General features: G+C 54.6%; 9 protein-coding genes across 9 annotated transcripts; 2 read left to right on the top strand and 7 right to left on the bottom strand.

Annotated features, from left to right (window-relative positions):
- Nucleotides 1-160: 160 nt before the first annotated feature.
- Nucleotides 161-844, bottom strand: AYL99_06782 (hypothetical protein; the record flags this gene model as incomplete). The annotated part of the gene is made up of 1 exon (XM_018838291.1): nt 161-844. One exon carries the CDS (start codon nt 842-844, stop codon nt 161-163), a length of 684 nt encoding a protein of 227 aa, XP_018692851.1.
- A 494-nt stretch (nt 845-1,338) lies between these two features.
- Nucleotides 1,339-2,010, bottom strand: AYL99_06781 (hypothetical protein; the record flags this gene model as incomplete). The annotated part of the gene is made up of 1 exon (XM_018838290.1): nt 1,339-2,010. One exon carries the CDS (start codon nt 2,008-2,010, stop codon nt 1,339-1,341), a length of 672 nt encoding a protein of 223 aa, XP_018692850.1.
- A 2,192-nt stretch (nt 2,011-4,202) lies between these two features.
- Nucleotides 4,203-5,037, bottom strand: AYL99_06780 (hypothetical protein; the record flags this gene model as incomplete). Its single annotated transcript, XM_018838289.1, has 2 exons — nt 4,203-4,311; nt 4,367-5,037. 2 exons carry the CDS (start codon nt 5,035-5,037, stop codon nt 4,203-4,205), a joined length of 780 nt encoding a protein of 259 aa, XP_018692849.1.
- A 2,445-nt stretch (nt 5,038-7,482) lies between these two features.
- AYL99_06779 (hypothetical protein) lies at nt 7,483-9,165 on the top strand (the record flags this gene model as incomplete). The annotated part of the gene is made up of 5 exons (XM_018838288.1): nt 7,483-8,031; nt 8,104-8,378; nt 8,443-8,892; nt 8,981-9,064; nt 9,126-9,165. 5 exons carry the CDS (start codon nt 7,483-7,485, stop codon nt 9,163-9,165), a joined length of 1,398 nt encoding a protein of 465 aa, XP_018692848.1.
- Nucleotides 9,166-9,663: 498 nt separating this feature from the next.
- AYL99_06778 (hypothetical protein) lies at nt 9,664-10,896 on the bottom strand (the record flags this gene model as incomplete). Its single annotated transcript, XM_018838287.1, has 2 exons — nt 9,664-10,315; nt 10,490-10,896. 2 exons carry the CDS (start codon nt 10,894-10,896, stop codon nt 9,664-9,666), a joined length of 1,059 nt encoding a protein of 352 aa, XP_018692847.1.
- A 783-nt stretch (nt 10,897-11,679) lies between these two features.
- Nucleotides 11,680-12,587, bottom strand: AYL99_06777 (hypothetical protein; the record flags this gene model as incomplete). The annotated part of the gene is made up of 2 exons (XM_018838286.1): nt 11,680-12,338; nt 12,515-12,587. 2 exons carry the CDS (start codon nt 12,585-12,587, stop codon nt 11,680-11,682), a joined length of 732 nt encoding a protein of 243 aa, XP_018692846.1.
- A 678-nt stretch (nt 12,588-13,265) lies between these two features.
- Nucleotides 13,266-14,831, top strand: AYL99_06776 (hypothetical protein; the record flags this gene model as incomplete). Its single annotated transcript, XM_018838285.1, has 1 exon — nt 13,266-14,831. One exon carries the CDS (start codon nt 13,266-13,268, stop codon nt 14,829-14,831), a length of 1,566 nt encoding a protein of 521 aa, XP_018692845.1.
- A 645-nt stretch (nt 14,832-15,476) lies between these two features.
- On the bottom strand, nt 15,477-17,732 carry AYL99_06775 (hypothetical protein; the record flags this gene model as incomplete). Its single annotated transcript, XM_018838284.1, has 4 exons — nt 15,477-17,283; nt 17,331-17,457; nt 17,513-17,582; nt 17,640-17,732. The coding sequence occupies 4 exons, from the start codon at nt 17,730-17,732 to the stop codon at nt 15,477-15,479; spliced, it is 2,097 nt and encodes a 698-aa protein (XP_018692844.1).
- A 1,780-nt stretch (nt 17,733-19,512) lies between these two features.
- Nucleotides 19,513-20,721, bottom strand: AYL99_06774 (hypothetical protein; the record flags this gene model as incomplete). Its single annotated transcript, XM_018838283.1, has 2 exons — nt 19,513-19,617; nt 19,708-20,721. The coding sequence occupies 2 exons, from the start codon at nt 20,719-20,721 to the stop codon at nt 19,513-19,515; spliced, it is 1,119 nt and encodes a 372-aa protein (XP_018692843.1).
- Nucleotides 20,722-21,656: the final 935 nt, after the last annotated feature.

Here is a 21,656-nt window from a genome sequence, read left to right as displayed (position 1 = left end):
ATGGCAAGTTGAATTTGAATTGAAGCAGTATTGCTCCGGGAAAACAAACACTGTCATGTGGAATTGATGAGCATTATGAAACGATGGATGGATAGTTTCGAGAGCCTGCAGTCAACCACCACCGCGCCCAGACACTGGCGAAACATCTCAACCCTTGCATTCACGGGCCTCCATAGAACTCGTAGCCTCCGAAAACCTCCTCGTCGATCCGTGCGGGTACACTTTGCTTGCGCTTCGCCAGTTCCGTGATGGAACTGCTGTACTTGTGGTGGCAAGGTTGAGATAGGGCTCGGGCGCGCCCGACGTTCTTGGTTGGGGTTGTCTGGTGCTCGAACGGTATTCGACTGCGTAGGTCGGCAGTTGACTCCTCTGTCTTGGTGTTCTTGTCATCCACAACCTTGTGTTGTTCCAGTGGATTGCTCTGCGACTGTCGGCGCTCCAGGGGACACCTTCCCTGGTCCACCGTGGAGAGAGATCCGATGGAGAATAGCCTGGATTTTGGCGACACGGCGAATTGAGCTTTCAGATCGTCCTCCTCAATGTACATGGACCAGAGCACGTTACTATTCTTCCTGGCCCAGTCGCTCTGCTTGCGCTCAGAGGTCCCGCCTTGGTGCTTGGGGGCCTCGGATGGCAATGAACTGGCTCTCTTAGCCATCAATTGTTGCCAGATTCTGGCCAAGAGGAAGAGCATACTGCTGAGCAGAAGCGTTGAGATGACCGAGAGGATGATGATCGCCACGACGAGGGAGTCCGAGGTGAGGGCGCGAGAGACAAGCTGTCGAGATGAAGTGCTGAAGGGATTGATGTCGGCAATTGCGCCGATAGAAGGAACCGGCGCCATGGAAATAGCTAATGAATGCACGTCTGCGACACGATTGTGGAAAGAGTGTCTTGCCGCGATAGAGGTGGCAGCAACGGATACGAACACGTGGAAGACGAAAGGAGTGTTGGAATAAAAAGTAAAGAGTGAAAGTAGTGATTGAAATCGAACTTGCCTGTGGCGAAGAGCACCATATAAAGCAATGATTCCTTGTAACGCATCCCACAGCCATGGTCCGCAGGAGAGCCCCTTGGGCATTGCATTCCATCAGACCGCGACCTCGGTGGCGGGGAACAGTGTTCTTCTCCCACCTTCCCCAAGGCATGCACACGGGGACCTAGGACCTGGGACCTGGATCAGCCATGGTCCGAGCACGCATGTTCGGACAAATAGCTTCCTGATTTCCGTGGTGGGCTCGACCTGAATCAACCTTTTCGGTCAAGACTGAGCTCGACCAACCTCTCCAACAACCTTGAGTCTTGTCCTCGTGGTGTAGGACACCAGAGTCTAGAAGGTTACCTGTGTTGCAGCATAGGGTGATCCAGGAGACCGTCGATGGTAACATTACCCTCGGTGGCTGGTGAACGTGTCAGGGCCAAGTATTGCAGATCCAAGTCATTAATGGGGGAGACCGGGGTGGGCGGCTGCGGAGCAGCTATGATGGGTATCTCCTCAGGCGGCCGTCTCGTGGCCTGATTCGGCTGACGGACATAGTCGATTGGGTTGTAAGGTTTTATGAACGGTTGTTCGTGAACGCGCGGGGGTTGCGGACCTGACCACGGCTCAGAACGTGTGGGTGGCTGATAGGCGTAGCGAGTGTACGGTGGAGGAGGATCGAGGTGGTCCGGTGGGAGGGCAATGGCAACATTGACACTTGCCCTTTTATATTGAAAGCTCGAGTTATGAGCATCAAGTCCGGGCCATTCTTTTTGCGCTATCTCAGCCGACCTGCTGCGGTGCGTGCGAGGTGTAGGATTTCTGAGATTGCGGATACTCAATACTGCCGGAGGCTCGATAGCTGGGGGAGATGTCGTTCGTGGACGTGGAGGAGGTCCAGGCAGAGGTCGATCCAAGTAGTAGCCACTGACATGCCGAACCTCGACTCTTTCGACAGGCCGAAATGCCACCGGAACATTTTCCCAACCGGTTTGGTCGAACTGAGAGGGCGTAGAGCCCGTCAGCACCATGCTGGAGCGAGACTGCCGCAGCTTTGACCGGACTTGACTGAAGACATTGTTATTGTTTGGTGGATTCATCATGACAGGTCGAGTATGAAAGACACGTCGAGACCAGGACCATCAACTTATCAGGCTGACGGAAAGAGTGAGAGAAAATCACAAGGACGATATCAACCTTTCAAGTTCCTCCTGGCGGCATCCGCGGATCCTCGGGGCAAATCATCTAAGGAGTGACGACGAAAAAACAAATGGCACCCAACCAGGCCGCTGGTCGAAGGGTACAGATGGACGTTTGGCTTGCCGTGGAGGGCATGGTGAAGGGCGACACAAAGAGTTTATTCGTTTTGCTGGGTTGAATCGTGATGGAGACCAGGCACGACAGGGCCGCAAAAATGGCAAATTTCGACGACCATCATCCGTTTCGTAATCGGTGAACCTACAAACCGTCAGACTGACACCAGGAAGCCGCACCAACACCGGGTTCGTCCATTGATAGTAAACCGTGCGGGCAGCAACTGTCGGTAAGCGGTAAGCGTCAGAATAATCATAGCAGAAGGGGCCAGCATGTCGCGGGCGCAGCGAAGAATAGCAACCGTAGCAGCCAGAGGCAGGCTAAAGGGAAGCGAAGTTTCTGTTGGCTGTGCAGCAATGCTATTTCGACTCCCAATCCCATCAACTCACGATATCTCAATAGCCCAGCTTCGCAGCGAACATTCAGTGGATGTCCGGGAAGGAAGATTGTCCCGCGTCGATCGTGACCATGGATGGGAGGCTCTGCGCGGTCCGATGTTCCTTCTGATCCGGTTGTAATGGAAGGAAAACGAAACGCATCCTCTGAACAAAGCCGTTGCAAAAATTGCCTCCAACAAGTTTAGAGCTGACAAGCTGGGGGCGGAGTCGGGAGTAAGCCTCTCACGCCTTCTTTGACATGGCCATCCGCCCAGACAGACTAGCCCCCAACCCTGAAGATCGAAATGGCGATTTTTTGGGGCCTAAACTGGCGAGCGTCTCAGGCCGGTGGGCGCTGGGAGCTGGGAGCCTCAATGGGATCATGCCTGGTGAGCCTCAGGCGATTCCGGAGGACAGTGGAACGCTCCATCTGGCGCCCCGTGCGAAAGAAAGAAGAACACCACACCTTCCGAGACCGTACACATATTGTTAACCTGTTTTCTCCCACCCGATGTTGATGAAGTCCGATATTGTGGTTTGGGGCTCGTGTCGGACTCCCAGGGTTACATTTGTCACCCATCAAAATGTCGAATCTCTCCCATCACGGAAACGTGCTTGCAGGGTGAGGCGACTGAAACAGGGACAGTACCGGTCATATAGTACTCGGTACGGAGTATTTGGCCAAGACAAGAGGTTGGGCGAGATTCGCTGTCCTCTAGGCAGAATTTTCCCCACAGATTCGAACACAGATGTTATCATCACCTCCTTCTGGGGAGAAAATGGCCAGCATCATGAGGTTGCCACGTGGGAACCGACCACGGACTCACGATCCAGACGAGATTGCTGTTGCTAATCTCGCACCGGGCATCACTCACAAGCCCGGACCATGGGTGTCCAATCTTCCCTCCCCAATCGAACAGCAGTGGTGCGATTGTGCTAGAGTGATGCCAAGACCTCTAACAATATGATGTTTCATCTCTGTAGGAACAAATGTACGAGATGAGGATGATGAGGACGGTGTGGCGTCTGGCCATGTGCTAATTTGAGCCACATGCAATCTCCCAATCTCCCATCCATATGTTCGTACCCGCCGCCTCCCCTTCTTCCCCCCTGATTTTCGGTCCTCACACAAAGTTCACGGTTCTGGTTACAGCGAAGAGCAGAAATGTCCGGACCGGGGGGGGGACACGATCGACGAGAAACGAAGGGCAAATCCCGAAGGCGAGTTCCGGTAAACAGGTATTACGCAATGCTAGCTACAGTGATCAAACCAGCATCTCCTTGACGCGTCCAAAGATAATAAGCCAAAGAAGGGACCATCTTCAATCATGCAACTAACTACCCCATGCACACTTGCAACTAATTACAGAAACACGCGCTGCTCTCCTTCGCATAGACCGACCTCCCCAGACATGCTGCTTTGTTCCTTGGTATCAAGCAGGACTTCTGTGCTGTTCCTGCAAATGCAATGGCCATGTGGATCGTAACAGAAAAATGTTCAAAAGCCCTTCGTAAACAGATGACCATCCCGCTTATGCCATCACCAAAACGGCGGCAGCGGCGAGACCGGCAAGGGCGAAAGAACCAGTGTTGGCATTGGCAGCACCAGTGAAGGTGGCGACGGCCGGGGCGACAGGGGAGCTGTTCTCATTGTTAGCATTTCTCGTTTGATATCGATTCCCAGAAAAGAACTTACCCAGAGTACGACCAGACGCCAGTTGAGGCAGCAGCCACGGGAGAAGACCAAGCACCAGTGCCAGTGGAGGCGGCGGCGACGGAAGTCCAGGTGCCGCTGGGCGAGCCAGGGCCCCAGGTAGCAGAGTTGGTGGCAGCGACGGGAGTGGCAGTGGTCTTAAGAGAGCCAGTGCTGTAGGTCCAGTAGCACCAGTCCGAGGGGGGAGCACCCGTCCATTGGGCTTGGATGGAGCTGAGCTGGTCAGTGGGCAGGAGAGAGAACCAGGCCGGGGGAGTGGTGGCGGTGTATGAGCCGCAAGGAGCCGTGGTAGCAGAGACAGGAGTCACCGGGGTCGTGGTGCTGGCGCTGGACCAGTCGGCCCAGGTTCCAGACGGATCCCACGCACCAGTCGCAGAGACGGGCTTGCTGCTGGTGCTGCTCACGCTGGACCAGTCGGCCCAGGTTCCAGATGGGTCCCAAGCACCGGTCGCGGAGACAGGCTTGCTGGAGGTGGTCGAGGCGGTGACGCTCCAGTCGCCCCAGGTCGGGTCACCGGAGCCGCCCTTGTAGGGGCAGTTGGTGACGGTGGGCTCGCAGGAGGTGATGGTCACAGCGACAGTGTCGGTGATGGTGGTGGTTCCGGCAGATGCAACGGCAGCGAGGCCGGCAGCGACGGCGATGGAGGAACGCATTTTCGGTTGGTTTGGATGGGTATCGAATTACCGGAATCGAAAAAAAAAATAGAACTTCGAAGCGAAGGACGTCGGTGTGGTGCTTTGAACGAGCGTGGGTGAGCTGAACTCGAAAGAATGGACGACCGAAGTCAAAGGGCTTTGCGGGATACTGAAGTCACAGCTTGAGTATAGGAAAGGAAAGAAGACGAGACGGTCTTGGGCGTCCTGAGCTTCTTGTACTGCTGTCGCTAGCCAGGGAGATTGGAGCCCGGCGTGTCAAGCCATGTACCGATTGAGGCTAATTCGCAGTATTCCCAGTGCAATTTCCCCAGCGCCGCCCATCAGACACCATGTCTGGCCACTACCGCGAATCCGATGGACCCATGGTGGACAACGGCGAGGTCACAACCACCCAACAGGGGAGGTGTCAGGGGGGCACACCAGTCAGGAGAAAGGAGAGTTTCGCTTCAAACTCGAATGGCTTCCCACAGGCTCAAATTAAGGCTTCGGGGGCTTGTGCAGGTACCGGGGCGCTCAGCCAGTGGGACGCGCCTAGGCCAGCCACGGAGGATCTGGGGCGTCGCTAGAAGCTTGTCCAAGATCCCAATGTAGCATGGTCCACCACCGTGGAGTGGATGAACTTCCATCGCTTGGGTATCACGGGCGGTAGCTGGTGCCAGAGTTCCCAGAACAACGTGAGAAAAGGAGCCAGGTGCCCAGCATCCAAAATTGGTGTGAGGCTGTTCACCCGAGATGCCAGTGACGCGTTGGCGCTGCTGAGCTGATGGACGCGATGGTGCAATATTAATTTTTTTGGTGTTTGTTTCACCGTGGCTCTCCATTATTCAGGGGTTTGGATGTCCCCATTGGATCCATGGTGAGCCTCGATGCTTCTAGCTGAGGATTGGGCTGACGGTCGTAGTTCCACTCGTTCTTTACTGCCACATACTGTATCTGTATCTCGTACGGAGTATACCTATGGGCGAGGCGCATGGTTATACTCAGTAGAGGTCGGGCGTTGACACAGTAAAAGTGCATGAATTCCCCCGGTGCTTGAGTGACCCTCTTTCGTCCCCAGCGTGTCATGGTGCTTTTTTGGTGATCGTGTACGAGGACTTCGTATTCAATCTCTGGCCTGCTCACCCAATGTGCGCATCCAATTTCTCTTGCTTGTTCGGAGCCCCGCGAAGGATCGCCAATTGACAATATACAGATATTATATGACCAATATCCAGAAACCCTCTTTAACGAAGGGCTGAATCACAAGTTTTTTTTCTATTTTATTTCCTTCCTCCGAAATGAGATTGGCTGCCACTGACGTTGTCGAGGTCACGCACGACATGCATTGCGGGTTGGACGTCCGGGAATCGATGATGGGGGTGATGGATGAGTAGAGGATAGATGCTGCGGGCATGGGATGGGCAAATTTGACGCTCACCGTCGGTTGAAGTCTCTCTCTCTCTCTCTCTGTCTGTCTGTCTTCCTCTGTCTCTCTCTCCCCACACACACACTCGGGCTTCGTAAGATCTCGACGGCAAATCAAACTCAAATCCTGTTGTTTTGGTTATTTGGTTATTGTCGGTCATGATGCCATATATTGGATGCATGTGATTGGACCGGAAACAGTGTCCATTTTCTACACCTTTAGTCATGCACTGTTTCTACGTCTTTCCCACTTTGCACCTTCACTTACACCCAACAACCTTGCGACGCGGTACGCGTTATTATGGTCTTTCATTGAGTCTCTGACTGTTGCATTCTGGCAAGACGTGGTCCTCGATGACCGGATGTCCATCCACGCCGTCTAGAGCAGCGAAAGAGGTTGGTTGACCAAGGTTGATGACGACGACGATGATGATGATGATGATGATGATGAGGATGAGGGGAACGCTGGCTTCCGGGATTTCTTATCCGTCTCACTCACACCACACGTCATGACAACTGCTACAGCTCTCCTCCTCTCTTTTGCCTTACCTTCATCTCTTCCTATAATATTGCCATTGCCACCCGGCCAGTGGAGTTCTTGGGACTTGGACCACGGACTTACCCAGCCTCGTCTTACCTGGTATTCGTCTCCGACCTCTCAGGCATCATTGACTACGTCACGACTTGAAAGAGCTCTGTTCATCGACCTTGGTCTGGGATATCCATTGGGACATTCGAGCACCGGCAATGCTTGTGTGGCGCACCATGACAGCTACATTTTCCCCGCCCCATTGTTCATGCTGCTGAAAAATGGGCTGAAGAAGTGTTCGACTGACACTTGCCGAGCCTCAAAGTCCACAGGTTTTTTCGTCCAAATGGATCTGACAGCCGGATGCTCTCGGTATGGACGGAATGTTGAGGTCATGCCGTTGGCGAAGGAGACTGGTCCATGAAAGCTATAATTCACGCAAAATCCCACTGACCTGTGATTGACGCTCGTCCCCGTCGCTTTATTCATACTCTTTGGCTACTGTGACAATGAAGTCCTTCGCGGGTGTACTCTTGGGCTTTGGTGCTCTAGCAGCGGCTGCTCCTGCTCCTGCTCCCCAACTCACTCTCACCCCTGCAAGCGCCCCCATCCCTCCCGTTCGAAGCAGTGAAGTGACCGGGGCGACTTCTCATGGCCCCTACAACGGTCCTAGTCCGACAGTGACGGGAGCCTTGAGCGCTCCTGCGGTTGCTGAGTCGATTGCTCCGGCTGGTCCAGCGCCGGTCACATATACCAACAATAATGGACTCCTCCAAGCTTCCAGCATGCCCGTTCCATACCAGCCAGCGGGCGGGCAGGGCACCAATGGAACCTTGCCATATTACCACCCGTTGTCTGACTTCGACTACGAGTCTTTGACTCTGGCCCTGTACCAAGAATGGATCGAGCTGGATCTTTTCCACAATGGGCTCGCTCGATTCTCCGTGCAAGATTTCAACGACGCCGGCTTGACTGCAGAGGATCGATTCTTGATCGAATTCATGGCGGACCAGGAGGTCGGTCACGCGACACTGCTCAGCAACATCCTGGGACCTGCGGTAAGTTGCTTGCATCTCGAGTACGGAATGTCGTGAGGTTGAGAAGCTGATATGTCTGGGAATCAAATCCAGGCTCCTCCCCAATGCACCTACAACTATCCGTACACCAACGTACGAGAGTTCATCGACTTTTGCCAGAAGCTGACACGTTTCGGTGAGAGTGGTGTCTATGGGTTCCTGGGTCACTTGGATTCCCGAGAGTCTGCCACGCTGCTGCTGGAGTCCATCACCACTGAAGCTCGCCAGCAATTGATTTTCCGGCAATTCGATGGTTTGTTCCCCATGCCTTTATGGTTCATCCCGGGTATTCCTCAATCGTGGGCTTGGACACTGCTGGCTCCATACATGTAAGTCGCTGCCTGTCTATGGACGGAGAAGCTTAAGTTCATTCCATATTAACCTTTCTCTCAGTTCGAGCTGCCCTGCAAACACGACTCGTTTAGCATGGCAAAATTTCCCGGCCCTCACCATTATCAACAACCCGAACCCGGCCAAGACGAACCCGAACATTGGTCCCATGTCCAACACGACTGGATCCAATCCATTGAACACTACCGGCATTGGTTCTGGCAACCTGTGCGCCAACGCCAAGGGCGAGTCTTCTGACTGTGGTCCGGCTATTAGCCAGAACAAGTCGATCCCGCTGTCCTATCCTGGGAGACCCATCCAATTCTCGTGGGGCAATGTGAACGAGACTGTTGGTCCTAACAACAGCTACATCACCGCACGATCGCCTCTTGCCGATGCACCTCGCTATGCCCTGTTCGTCTCCCAGCTCAACGCCACCTTCGTCCCCCTGGTCAATATTAGTGGCAACACTGGGGCAGTGGTCCAGCCCAACATGTCGACATTTGCTGGAGAGTAAGTTTTACCCCGTATAGCTTTTCGCGGCGCTTCTGCTGTGGAGCTCCAATTATTCTATGACCATCATCTAACGCAGTTGTTGCAGTCCGGCCGTCAATGCAACCATGTTCGTTGCTTTGACAAGTCAAAATCCCTACGTCACTCCATTCAATCTGTCAATGGTTAACCCGTAAGTCTTTGATATATTGTTCGACGGGAGGTCAAAGATCATGTAGCTAACCACATAACAGTTACGTTTATGCGGGTCCAGCTTTGTACCAAGCTGGATAAAATGCTATTACGTATTCATTTTGGGAGGATAAATTGATGAATTGACTAGTGGTAATGGTGTAACGGAAAGAACATGACAAGTTGAGACGGCAGAGTCAAGAAGTGAAGGATTGGTGTGAGAATAGGCAGATGAAGCTGTTTTCACCAGGAATACCTGTACAGCACCTGACTCCATCTGTACAAGAAAATATAATGGAATATAGGATTCTTTAATCTGCTTTCAAACCGTGTCATTGTCTTCGTTCTCGTGAATTAATACCCCCGGCGCAGACCTCTGAGTCCATGGCTGTTCAGTGACTACCATGCTCCCTCCCTCTCGCCGTGTTCGCAGCAAACCTAACTCGGTTTACTGGTAAGTCGCACACTGGACCTCTATTTCTTTTGGCTCAATCGGTCCCTGGTCATAAATCGTTATGTACGCACAAAGGTACGACGACAGCAACAACAACAATGAAAAAGAGCCCCTGACATCTCTCAAACTGGAGACTCCCAACCCACTCAGATCATATTGCCCTTGCGGACCCAGCTCCAGTCCCTCTCGAAGCGCGCCCACCCGCCGGCCTCGGGCTCCTCCATCATCTTCATCTCGTGCACCACCATGTCATAGGCGCCCTCGCGGGGCAGCTGGCCGGCGCAGACGTTGCCGCCCATGGCGACGTTGAGGAGGACGACGAAGTCGGCCATGGGCCGCGTGCCCTGGGGGATGGGGGCCTTCATGACGGCCTGGCCGTCGATCCACCAGAGGAGTCTCCCCTGTCGCGTTCCGGGGTCCTGCATCCAGGCGAACTCGAAGCGCACGGGGCGGCCGGTAGCCATGCCCGACACGGGGGTGGCCACGACGCGGTGCTTGTTGGTGTCCTGCGGCGTGTAGAACCCCCAGTGCAGGCACGAGTGGTTGACGCCGTCGCCGTTCCACGTCTCGGCAATGTCCACCTCGCCGTCGGTCGGCCAGGCGAACGGCTCGTACGGCAGCAGCCAGAACGCCGGCCAGATACCCGCCGCGCACGGCAGCGTCAGCGTCGCCACCAGGCTGCCCCGCGGGCGGGAGAGGCGCTGTCGCGACACCAGCCGCGCCGACGTGTACTTCTTCGCGGCGTCTGGGTGGTTGGGCGACGAGATGGCGCGCAGCACCAGCAGGTTGTTCGGAGTGCTGTTGTTTTTCAAGACCAAGGTCAGCAGTTGGTCATCTTAGATATTATTCCTGCCTGTGCAGATCTCGCAAGGGTGGGTGCAAGAAGCAGAGCCGGGTATATGGGAGACCGTGATGACACCAAGTCGAGTTCTGGTGTGTGCTTGATGTTTGGCTTGACTGAGACTGACTTACAAGAACGAATTCTCCCCTTCGGCCGTGTAATGCTCTACCTCATTGTTGCCCCATCCGTTGTTATTGCCCAGCTTGTGCTCCCACTCGGCGCTGACCGGTAGCCCTGGGTCGAGCCGGGCCTGCCAGTATGTCGTCGGTTGCTGTGGCGGGAATGGCTGCTGGCCCTGGCCCTGCTGCGGTGGATGGAATTGTGGTTGATATTGCTGTTGGTTGGGACGAGTGGCTTGAGGGATCGGCGGCGGTGGCTGCTGGTGCTGGTGCTGTGCGCCAGGATATTGTTGTTGAGGCGGTGGATAGTGCTGCTGCTGCTGCTGCTGGCCGCCACCGCCAGACAGAATCTTCTGCCCTTCCTGCTGGAGGTCCTTGATCTGTGCTTTGAAATGTGCGAGGGCGTCTTTGAAAGGCATGGCTATTTTGTTTGGCGGGGTTGGTTGTGTCGTGTATCTATGATTAATTTGAGTGATTTTATTTCCCCGCAGTCTTTTCTCTTATCAGATGGTGTTTTTGACTATCTTGGTCCTCCTTGGCTATGAGAAGCTGGAGGCACTGCGAAATGGATAAATGGATAGATCAATGGATGGATGGCCAGATGGTGCTTTCTTTTCCTTTTCTTTTTCCTGGGACTGTATGTAGCTGTGCGTTGGAATGACGTTGCTCGGCGTTGTTTTGGGACGACGGCATAATACCAGCCGATGCATCAACGCTTTATATATAATATACTCACACACAGAGCAGTCAGAAGACGTGTTTGTCAACTAAAACTGGAGCCCTTGTCAGGATGGCGTTCAGTGTCTTCAGTACGTTGACAATGTAGTTCGATAAGACTGAGAGCTTCTGTCCACAATGTCAGTCTCTACGTCTTGTCGATATGCCCGCGTTTACAGCCATCGCATAGTCCACGACGATGTGCCCGGGATGCTCCAGATGTCCAAAGAAAGAAACAGCGGGTATCAAGACCAAAACAGGATGAGAAGTCTCTCTATTTCAGTCACCGTTGGCGATAAAATGCACGCTCTCTCCAACTGTTGTTTGACCAAAAGCCCCAGTAAAGAAACATCACGTCAACACCTCCCGGCCGAGTGGCGGGTGAGCTTCCCGAGGGCGTCTTCTCTATTCAACCTGGCCGGCGTCCTCCTCTGCGGCCTGCTCCGCTCTCATCAGCCCTCAGCCCTCAGCGACCCATCACAGCCTCATCGGCCTCCCGCTGAATCCTGAACCCGGCCCCGAAGCTCCTTTGTAAGGCCGTCATCGTCATCGACAACGACGACACCTCCGGCGGCTTTCTCGGCCCCTTCCGTCCCCTCCACCTCCATCCCCCAGGCGGCCTTCTCTGACGCGCCCGCCTTCCCCTCTGTCTCGAGCCAAGGCTCGCGGAAGATGAGCGCTGTTAACTTTGATATGACACCCCTCTTACGGTCCTCCTTCTTCTGGAGCTTCTTGCATGCTTCGCACTTGTGTTTCACGCCCGTCTCGGCGTTAGATGTGAAGTCGGTGAAGGCTTTCGAGGAGGGCGTCGCCGTGTCTGAAAGGACAGTTGACAAGAACACTTCTGCTGAGTGCCGTGAATGGGTGACAGGTATAGGTGTGTGAGAGGAGAGACGTGAGGCTGGATTGGCAGGGGTGAAGTCTTGTTTGAACAGGCAGCGCGGGCTGATCGAGTAGGATGATGAATTCCAGGCCTTTGACGCGCCCTGGATGATAATTTGTCTGAGTCTGTCCTTGAGGGTGAGTCTACAAATATGAGACGAGTTGAAGGATGAGATGAATAAGTTCAGTGTCGTGCTCCGGTTTTCACTGTCGACAAACGCCCTTGGTGACCAGGTGTAGTAGAATCGTCCTTTGGCAGAGTCTGAGCAACTTTCGTGAATCTTAAGCGAGAAGAAGGCAAGAAGATGATTTTATACGTGGCAGGCCATTTAAAAGATTCGCTAGGTGTGTCCTGCCGAGCAGGGTGCCGAATGAAGGTCGACGACATCATCGCTTAGTCGTCAACCTGCTGGGAGGGTCACATTGGCGACAGTGAACCTCCTCGGCTGTCGGAGTCGGAGATATTTGATGGCCTTTTCAGCCTCTCCAAGTTCCGCAAGAACAGCCTCATATTGACACTGGAAAGCAAATTCAGGCCTGGCCTAAAGAGTGTGTCTGCTGCAGTGACAGGTCTTGGTTGTCCCTCAGCTAGACAGGACGTTGAGAGCAACATCCATGCCACAAAGACAGACAAACGTTGGACCACAGAGCTCCAGGAAGCCTCATATCAGAACGGCGAGAAAATGTTGAAGTCAACCATGGCCGATCAAGAAGATGCCCATGGTCACTGGAACGGGCCACGATACTGCCCAGGGTGCTGGATCTGGGGCGAAGTCCATGACCAAGAAGTCGAGATGGGGTGGGGATCCTCAAGCTCTGACGAGACCGGAGCCGGAGCCTCTTACTTGGAGGGGAGACGACATCAGCAACGCGTAAGTCGACACCTGAACGGACACGATATTGAAGCATGGAAAGGAAGGACGAGGCGGTTGAGGCGGTTGAGGTTGATATGCGGACAATTGTATCTCCGGTCCCGGGAAATGCGCCACAGCCACAGCGCCACAGCGCCACGTTCAGCCACCGTCCCAACCAACACCGAGCCTCATCATTCATTGTCCATCCCCAGACATCATCGTTCTCCATCATGATCAACCTCTTTGGGACACTCGGAGAGAGCTGACGCATCTTCTGTCCCCAGGTTTCTGACCTTGCGAGCTGCCAATCAGACGCTGATAGCAGCAATACCACGATGGCCGAAATCGAGAACCACTTCACAGTCTTCATCCGTCTCCCCTTCAACCGTGGTGACTTCGTCGATCCTCCCCGGGTGGCTTGGTCCGCCGCCAAAGAACGAGCACTGTGGGATGTCATGTCCCGGCAGTCCAAGAACAACGAGATCGACTGGAAGGCTCTATCGGAGAAATTCGAAGTCACCCAACCGTTCCTCCTCCAACAGGCTGCATGGCTCTATGAGCGCCAACTGTCCCAAGTTCGGGCCCAGATGCGCCGAGTGGGAAACAGACAGTCCGCCACGCCCTCCCCGGCTCCAGGATCAGCTTCCGCCAGCATGGTGGGTGGCCAGGCGATGAAGAGAGCGGGTAGTGGTGGGTCACGTGTCCCTTCACGGTTGTCGACCCAGCACCTTGGAAGTCCTGTCGCTGGGGGAGGGGACAGCACGCCAGGAACGCCTGCTAAGAGCAGGACTTCTCTACCATTCCGGAACACATCGGGGGCTGTTGCAGCGGCCGGTGGTCCACAGACCAGGGGGGCGTCCGGGACGTCGAGGCCCTTGTCAAGGCAGTCGTCCAAGGATGCCGAGGCGCCGCAATCTAGAAGAGGCAGCATCCAGCATCCATTGGCGAGGTCGCCGGGTCAGACGCGCAGTAACCAGCCTCAATCATCTGACTCAGAAGACGAAATGACTCAATCCCGTATGATGGCTCGTCGACCCAACCCGTCGTCGATGCACCGGCGCGTTCTCTCCTACAGAAAAGACCTCCAATCCCAGAAAGGCACCGCTGGCAACCTGGACGAGAAGGGTCCGACGCAAAACCCACCTTTGCACGACGAGGACGAAGACGAGGAAGACGAGCCATCTTTCCTCCCTTTTGCCAATCCCGCACCCGACAACAAGCCCCGACCGTCATCTTCCTCTCAACAGGATCCCAGCGCAACGTTACGAGGTGGCCTGCAAACCCAGCGCCCTGGCATCCAGCGTCGTACGACATCTGAACGCGTCGTCTCGTCTCCAACCGTCGAGCCGCCCACTCCAGTTCAGACGCAACGAAACCCATCAACCATGACATCCTCGACTTCTTCCCTGTCTTCCCCTACCCACGCCACAGCTCCAAACATGACCTCAACTCGACCCCCGCCTCGAACCGATGCTCAATACTCCTCGCAGGGTCACCCACCGACGCAGCCGCCCGCCATCCCTAGGCTCGGCACACCATTGTCTCCTCAACACCGCGCCCTCCTCCACAGCCACAGCCACTCTCAGTCGGCATCAGCAGGCGCCTCGCCGCGCCGCCATGGCACCGGCCCCGGGTCTGACACGTCGCCTTCTATGGGCTCCTCCTTCTCCGACCTGGACGACACGAGCGTGACGCAATCGGCGTTGGAAGAAGCATTGTTGAGCGGCATGGGGAACACCACAATGACGACGCATTTTGGAGGATTTGGAGGACGAGTCACGAGTGGAATCGGACAGGCGTTGAGGTCTCGGTATTTCGATGCTAGGGGCGGTGGTGACGGTCGTGGAGGCGGATCAGGTGGTGGCGGTGGTTCCGCACCTAGTAATGTCAGCGAGAGATGAGAATGGTATGTCGTGGGCAGTCGTTAGTGCGAGGGGACCCAGGTTGAGACTGTGACGTACTGGAACAAGGTGCAAATGGGTCGGAACCGGCGTTATGGTCGTCCAGTGAGTGCGACGAGAAGCCCCAACCAGCTTGTGCAAGCGTTAACTATGCATTGAATAATACTGCAGGATAGAAACAGTATTATATCGGAATAGGACATCACTTAGCACACCATGGTACTATAGCGTGAAGTATATGGATAATCCCTGTTCAGATCATGTGTCCCCATCCCCAGCGCACGTTTCATCCTATGGTGGAGCCCGATCATATCTTGTAGTTCTGGGAACATTTCAGTATTGGAGGGAGAGGAGAAGGAGAAGAGAGACTAGTGAAGAAGAAAGAATCTATTCGACCCCTTTCGATCGTTTCGAGAGCTTACGATAGAGTGACAAAAAAAAAGGACACGCAGTACGGCACGATACGATACGGTAGCAGAGAACAACTAACTCCCTCGTGCAAGTACACGCACAAGCACGAGCGAGACAGAGGCATGTGGCCGCGTCCAGAAAAAAGAGTCCTTGGCCACCCTTGATAACCCTGTCCTGCCCTGCTTCATCATCTGATCTGGTCTGCCTCGTCCACAACCTTCGAGTCCGTCCTTTTTACACCTCATCCCTCTTCCGCCCGGGCCGGCTGGTGCTCTTCGACTCATGGGCAATGTTCTTGCCCACGGTACCCGTCTGTGGCCTGGTGGACCATGACTGGGTGTACGTCGCCTTACCGGAGTGGCTGCTGGTGGTGGTCTTGCTCCCGGTACCGTGGCCGCCGTGACCATGACCACCGTGACCTTGGCCATCCGTGGCGTTGCCCTTGAACTTGGCGTGGTTGGGGAACTCTTCGACGGTGGCGTTGTGGCCGTAACCGCGGTAGCCACGGACGCCGCGCTTGCGGTGCTTGTCGAGGTGGCGGACGTTCTCGACGCCGCCCTTCATGTACTCGACCATCTTCTCGCCCATGGTGCGCTTGCGCAGCGAGTCATCGACCACGACGCCCGGGTTGTTGGCGTACCAGGTCGTGTAGGCCGAGCAGGTCTGCGCCACACCGTCCGGCACTTGCATGGAAGTGAGCTGCTCCGGGTGCTCCAGCAGCATGATCACCATGCCCGCCGACAAGTGCCACGCGATGTGGCAGTGCACCGGCCACATGCCCGGGTTGTCCTGCGTGTACTGGATCACAATGTACGACGGGTTATCGGGTGTCGCCCCCGCCCAGAGCATGTGCACGTCGCGACGCTGCGGGTTCGACGGGTTCGTGACGGTCCCGTCCCACGTGCCGAAGCCCTCGGCCAACACCTGGAAGTCGTGGCCGTGCATGTGCATGGGGTGAGGCGCGGGGGTGGTGTTGATAATGATGATGCGCACGGTCCCGTTGGTGCCCGTATTGTACACGTTGTACTGCGGTGCGAAACTCGTCTGGCCGGCAATCGCCTCGGCGAGCAAGCTGCTCGACAGGTCTCCGTCGTAGCTCACCCCGTTCATGGTCCAGTGGAAAACTCCCGAGGCATCAGGAGCACCGGCAATGGTGATGGTGATGGTGGTGTCTGGGTCCGCCACGGGCATGACATACTGAGGAACTGTGGTCGCCAAAGGGTCGTTCTGGCAGTTCGAGTTGATTGGGGGCTGAGCACCAGTACTTGTCGGAGCCGTGCTGGCGTCGTATCCTGTATAGTAGATGATGCCCTGTCCGAAAGGTCCGTTCGTGTCGCCGCAGGGGCTGTTGAAGGTGCGGAGCCAGTAACTACCCGGGGCCTGGTTGGCGGTGACAAGGACATCGACCCGCTGACCGACACCGATAGTGACGAATTGCGTCTGATAAGGCTGAATCGGCACAAAGTCATTGGCGATGACTGTCAACATGTGTCCATCGATCGAAATGGTCTCGAATGCTGCAGCGCCGGTGTTGACGAACCGCATACGATAGGTCTTGCCGGGCTGGAATTCCCATGATGGGTAAGGGACGACGGAGCAGGGAGCGCCGTTGGTGACATTTGAGCAAGGATATTGGCCAACACCCGCAACGAGGTTGGAGTCCGAGAACGGCCGGAATGGCTGGCCGGAGGAGCTGGGGGACATGACCAACTCGACAATATCCTCGTAGCTGTCGTGGAACCAGTCCGACACGAGGATCGGGTAGAGGTCGACATCGTAGCCAGCATCGTTGGGGCCGTGGATCACAATCGGCCCGACAACTCCAGAAGAGTACTGGGCAGAGTAATGGGCGTGCCACCAGGAGGTACCATACTCATCCGCACGGAATCTGTAGGTCACATTCCCACCGGGGACGATTGGGCACTGAGAAACAGTGACGACTCCGTCGTAGTATGGAGTTCCAGGCTGATTCAGACCGTGCCAGTGTATCGAGGTTGGCTCTTCAGGACCCCAGATCTGGTTGATAACGTTGATTTCGATCCTGCCACAATTTAGCAACCTTTGACACATCCTTGAGCATTTTCATACCAGTCGCCCCAGTTTGCCTCGATCAAGGGACCTGGGTACTGGCCATTGACGACAATCATGGCTTGTTGCACTCCGTCAGGGGCATATGTTCCCCGGGAGACAGTGAAGTCATAGTACCGTGTAACGCCTGGCGTTGACTTCAGCCTTGTCTGCACATTAACTCCCGAGGAGATCATACGCACCAGTATCTGGCATGTCATTCTGGGGATGCGACCCTGAAGCTGTTCTGCTCCCCCATGGGCAGTCACCGCCCTGGCGTGCGTCAGCGGAAAATGATTTCACGGCAACATTTGAAGCTTTTCTGCTTACTCCCATCCATTTCCCAAGAGGTCCGGGTTGACCAGCCAGCACGCTTTCAGCAAAGATCGCGCCCAGAAGGGCGGAGACCAAACCTGTCCTCATTGTCGACAGGAACAAGGTCGAAGAGAGGTCGAAGAAGTGTGTAACCAAGAAGAAAGGATCTGTACAACGACAGTCAAGACTGACGGATTGTATTTATGTCGACGGCCAAACAGACAGAGCTGACCAGCTTGTGGCGGGTCCAGACTTGGGTCCCCATTTGCGACCCCGGCGAGGCAGTCAGATAAACTAAACACCACTTGGACTAGCCATGTCTGGGTGTTACGAGTATGATCGGACTGAATAAGGCATGCAAGTCCGTCCAAAGCACGGGCGCTTTAAAGGAGTGCTTAGGCGAGCGGACCGTATTTGGGGCATCTCCCCAGGAGCACGGGAAGGAAGGCGGAACGAGTTTTGACCATTGGCAAAGCAGAACCGTCTGAATGGACGGAAAGTCGGAGCTGGACTTCGGACTGTAATTTGATCACTGGAGTACTCGGTATAGGTCAGGGAGACTATCCATTGAGATAAGCGACGGCGCGTGTCACTGCCATAGCATGAGCCAAAAGACACGGAACAGTATGAACGAGGCGGTCAGAGATCGTGGGATGCCTGAACAAATGGCACTTGCGAGCCGTCGACGGCAACAAAAGGCCGCCAAGTCAGCCAGTCATACCGGTTCTGCTCCATCCCCAAGAGGCAGGGAGGTTGTATGTCACGACTGGGCGCCCTGGAGTGAAGAGCATTTGTTTGGACTATAACGGGACCCGGGCTGAAACGCTTAATATAGCGGGGAAACAGGCGAATTTCCTCTTGGAGAATTTCCAGAAATAGTCCTCGGTGCTGCTCTTTTCTGTTCACACGGTCAGCTGTGTCCAGGCTGCCTACCGTTGACAGGCTCTTTATTGTGACATCACGAACAATAAATATCGCTGTTGATGAGATATGTGTTGGTGAGAAAAAACTGGTTTGTTCAAAGGGCGTGACTGATCCAGCAGGTGTTAGAGTGCGTTAATGCCTGCACCCTTTGGACCCCGGCATTTAGAGGCTGAGAATGAGAGTCATCCCGGGAGTCATGCCCAAAGGAATTTTCGGCTTCCGTTGTGAGCTGAGACCTGTACGATGAGAGTTCCTGGCGGATACGATGCTGAGCGCAGGTACTGCAGTGACAAGCCTTTTGGGCCCGTCAGCACCAGTGCCTGAATGCCAATGAGATGTTGCACGACACTGGCTCCGCACGGGCACCGGCAGAGCAGCAATAAGCAAGGCTCTATCAGGTATCTCTCAATTGCAACAAGGGGAAGAGGCCCTTGCAGAGTGGAAAAGGCGGGTCTATTTGGGAACCATAGCGGTCTTGACGAGACAAACGAGCTGCTGACACGTGCATGTGCCAACAGCCGCCAATCAATGCTTTTATGTATGAGGCGCCAGCTGCAGGTCTTTCTCCTCGATCTCGTGCTTTCTCAAGTCGCGGATGGACGGGAAAATCCTGAAAATCTTGAGTTTGTGTACTTGCGTAGCGCTGCTGGGACCTTGCTCCATGACATGTTGATCTAAAGTAGGTATACAATCCCTTTTCTCTATGCAGTCTTATTGGGATCCAGGCCGAGAGAATCGCGGCTTAACCTGCTCCTTGCGCATGGGTTGAACGTAGCGGAGCGACCCACGGTAATCATAATCGTTGTATATCGGTGGAGACAAGGCTGTCATTGCTTGGTGGTCCGGTTTGGCAGACATAGGCGGCCAGTCCACTTCCGGAGTCGTGGGGAACCTTCTCGTGCCTAACTGTGGTCGGACGATCCGATTGAACTCCACATCCAATGAGTGTAGAGAAGCCGATCTTCTAGACCCATTCTTTGGGGTGCTTAAGGACTTCCATTAGCTCTTTTTCCTTCTCGTACTGGGAGTCATCTGCGTCGGCTTGATTTTCAGGAATGCCAGTGCCACACTGTTCTTCACGTTAGCTTCACACAGCCCGATCTAAGAACGAAAGAGCTGGTAAAAGAGTGCTAGGGGGCAAAGGTCGGGATGGACCTACAACAGGATGCATGTATTCCCAACGGGCCGTTAATGGCAAACTCATCAGAATGCTCTCGACTCGGGCACCCGGAGTTCGAAGCCCGAAGCTGGTCCCCCTGTCGTTGATGAGGTTGAATTCGACGTATCTGCCTCGTCGAATCTGTTGCCACTCTTTTTGTTGAGGTAAATAGGGCATGTCCTTTCTCTTCTTCACAATGGGAAGGTACGAAGGTAAGAATGACTCCAGGCCGCTGACAACGAATTGGAAGATCTCCTCCTGCGGATTACGCGAGTTTGGTCGGGAACTGGCTTCAAGGTCGTCGAAAAAGATGCCACCAATCCCTCGAGATTCATTGCGATGTGGAATTCTGAAATAAGAGTCGCACCACTTTTTGAATTTGGGGTAGTAGTCTTTGTCGTGCTTGTCGCAGGCGGCCTTGATAGTCTTGTGGAAATACTGCGCGTCTTCTTCAAATAAATAACAGGGCGTCAAGTCGGTGCCGCCGCCAAACCACCAGTTTTGCTGGGACGTCCCCGTTGCGTTGACTGGATCCCTGGGATCAGATGTCTCAAAGTAGCGGTAGTTCATGTGGACCGTCGGAGCCATGGGGTTATGAGGATGCAGCACGAGCGAGATGCCTGCTGCAAAGAAATTCAATTTGTCGATGTCCGAAGCAACAAAGGACTTGTGGTCTGACCGCATCTTCTCAATGGCAGGGCGCGACAGCTCTCCATAGACGACGCTGATATTGACACCGGCTTTCTCAAAGACATTGCCATCCTGGAGAACGCACGAGATGCCGCTCCCCCCAGCCGGCCTCGTCCATTCATCCCGCCTGAACTTCGTCCCGTCCAGATTTTCCAGCGCAAAGACTATCCGATTTTGGTGTTCCTTGATCAAAGCCTCCATCCGCAGTCGCATTGGGGAGTTGCGTGTAATTCTTTGCTTGCTCTTGGTAACCTCATCTACTTCGGCCAAGTTAACCGGTTGGACGGGCGGCGAGTCGTTCGCAATAGGCATTCCACCGGACATATTGTAGGCCAGTGTGCCGACAAAGAGGGTACCGAGGGACAAGGGTAGGTAGAGCCATTTCTGCCTGCGATGATTTCCTAGCAGCTGGCGTTGAACAGCGGCTGAGGAGCTGGTAGAATAGCAATTGGGGAAATGAGGAGGGACATGCAATTGAGATCCTGCTCTGAGTAACGAACTGTGAGAAGCTCGAACAGAGCTCCAGGCAGAGCTGGGAACACGCATGGTCAATGGGGCACTGAGCTGCGCTGACACAGCATGAACGAAGGGAAAGCAGGTTGACAAATTAAGAAAACACAGGTTTATTGTAATTCTAGTAGCTCCATTGAATGCTTGTCGCCACAGATCCACGTGAGGAATGAAATCTTCATGCCCGTCGTCAGGTCATCGCAGGTGTAGCATTACGACTCCTCGACTCTTTTCCGCGAGACGAAGCTGGAGAAACGCGCCTCAGGTTCCCCACCGTCACATGACATGGGTCTTCTTTACCACACAAGCCAGCCACAGTCGACTGACAGCGGCACTGTGGCGATCTTGATCAGATACTTGTAACAAATGCCATCTTCTGGAATAGAAGGCGAAAGCATTTGAATCAAGCCCCTTGGAAATAAATAACGAGGCGCAGTCTGACCAGTCATGTCCATCCGGCAGATCTCGAACAAAGAGGCGACAAAGGACTCGAAGCAATCAATCCGTGACCCTTTCTCTCCTTGTGTCATTCCCAGGATGACGATAGGATAGGACGTGACTCACCCACCCGTTCCGTCTTATTTAAGATCCAGCCTCGTGGCCAAACTCGATGGCTGGTAGATGTCATAGTCAGGCTGAGCAGCGTCCCGTGATCGGGGTTGATAAAGTCACTTCGAAGCTTGCACTGATAAAGCGGGGCAATCATTTGCTCCCGGTGTGGCCTGCAGGTGACTCCTCGACTCCCTGCG

This window comes from Fonsecaea erecta (genome assembly GCF_001651985.1).
Source record: "Fonsecaea erecta strain CBS 125763 chromosome Unknown Scaff5, whole genome shotgun sequence".
NCBI classification, from domain to species: domain Eukaryota; kingdom Fungi; phylum Ascomycota; class Eurotiomycetes; order Chaetothyriales; family Herpotrichiellaceae; genus Fonsecaea; species Fonsecaea erecta.
Note: the sequence above shows the minus strand (reverse complement) of the source record. Positions and strands in the feature narration are given on the sequence as shown.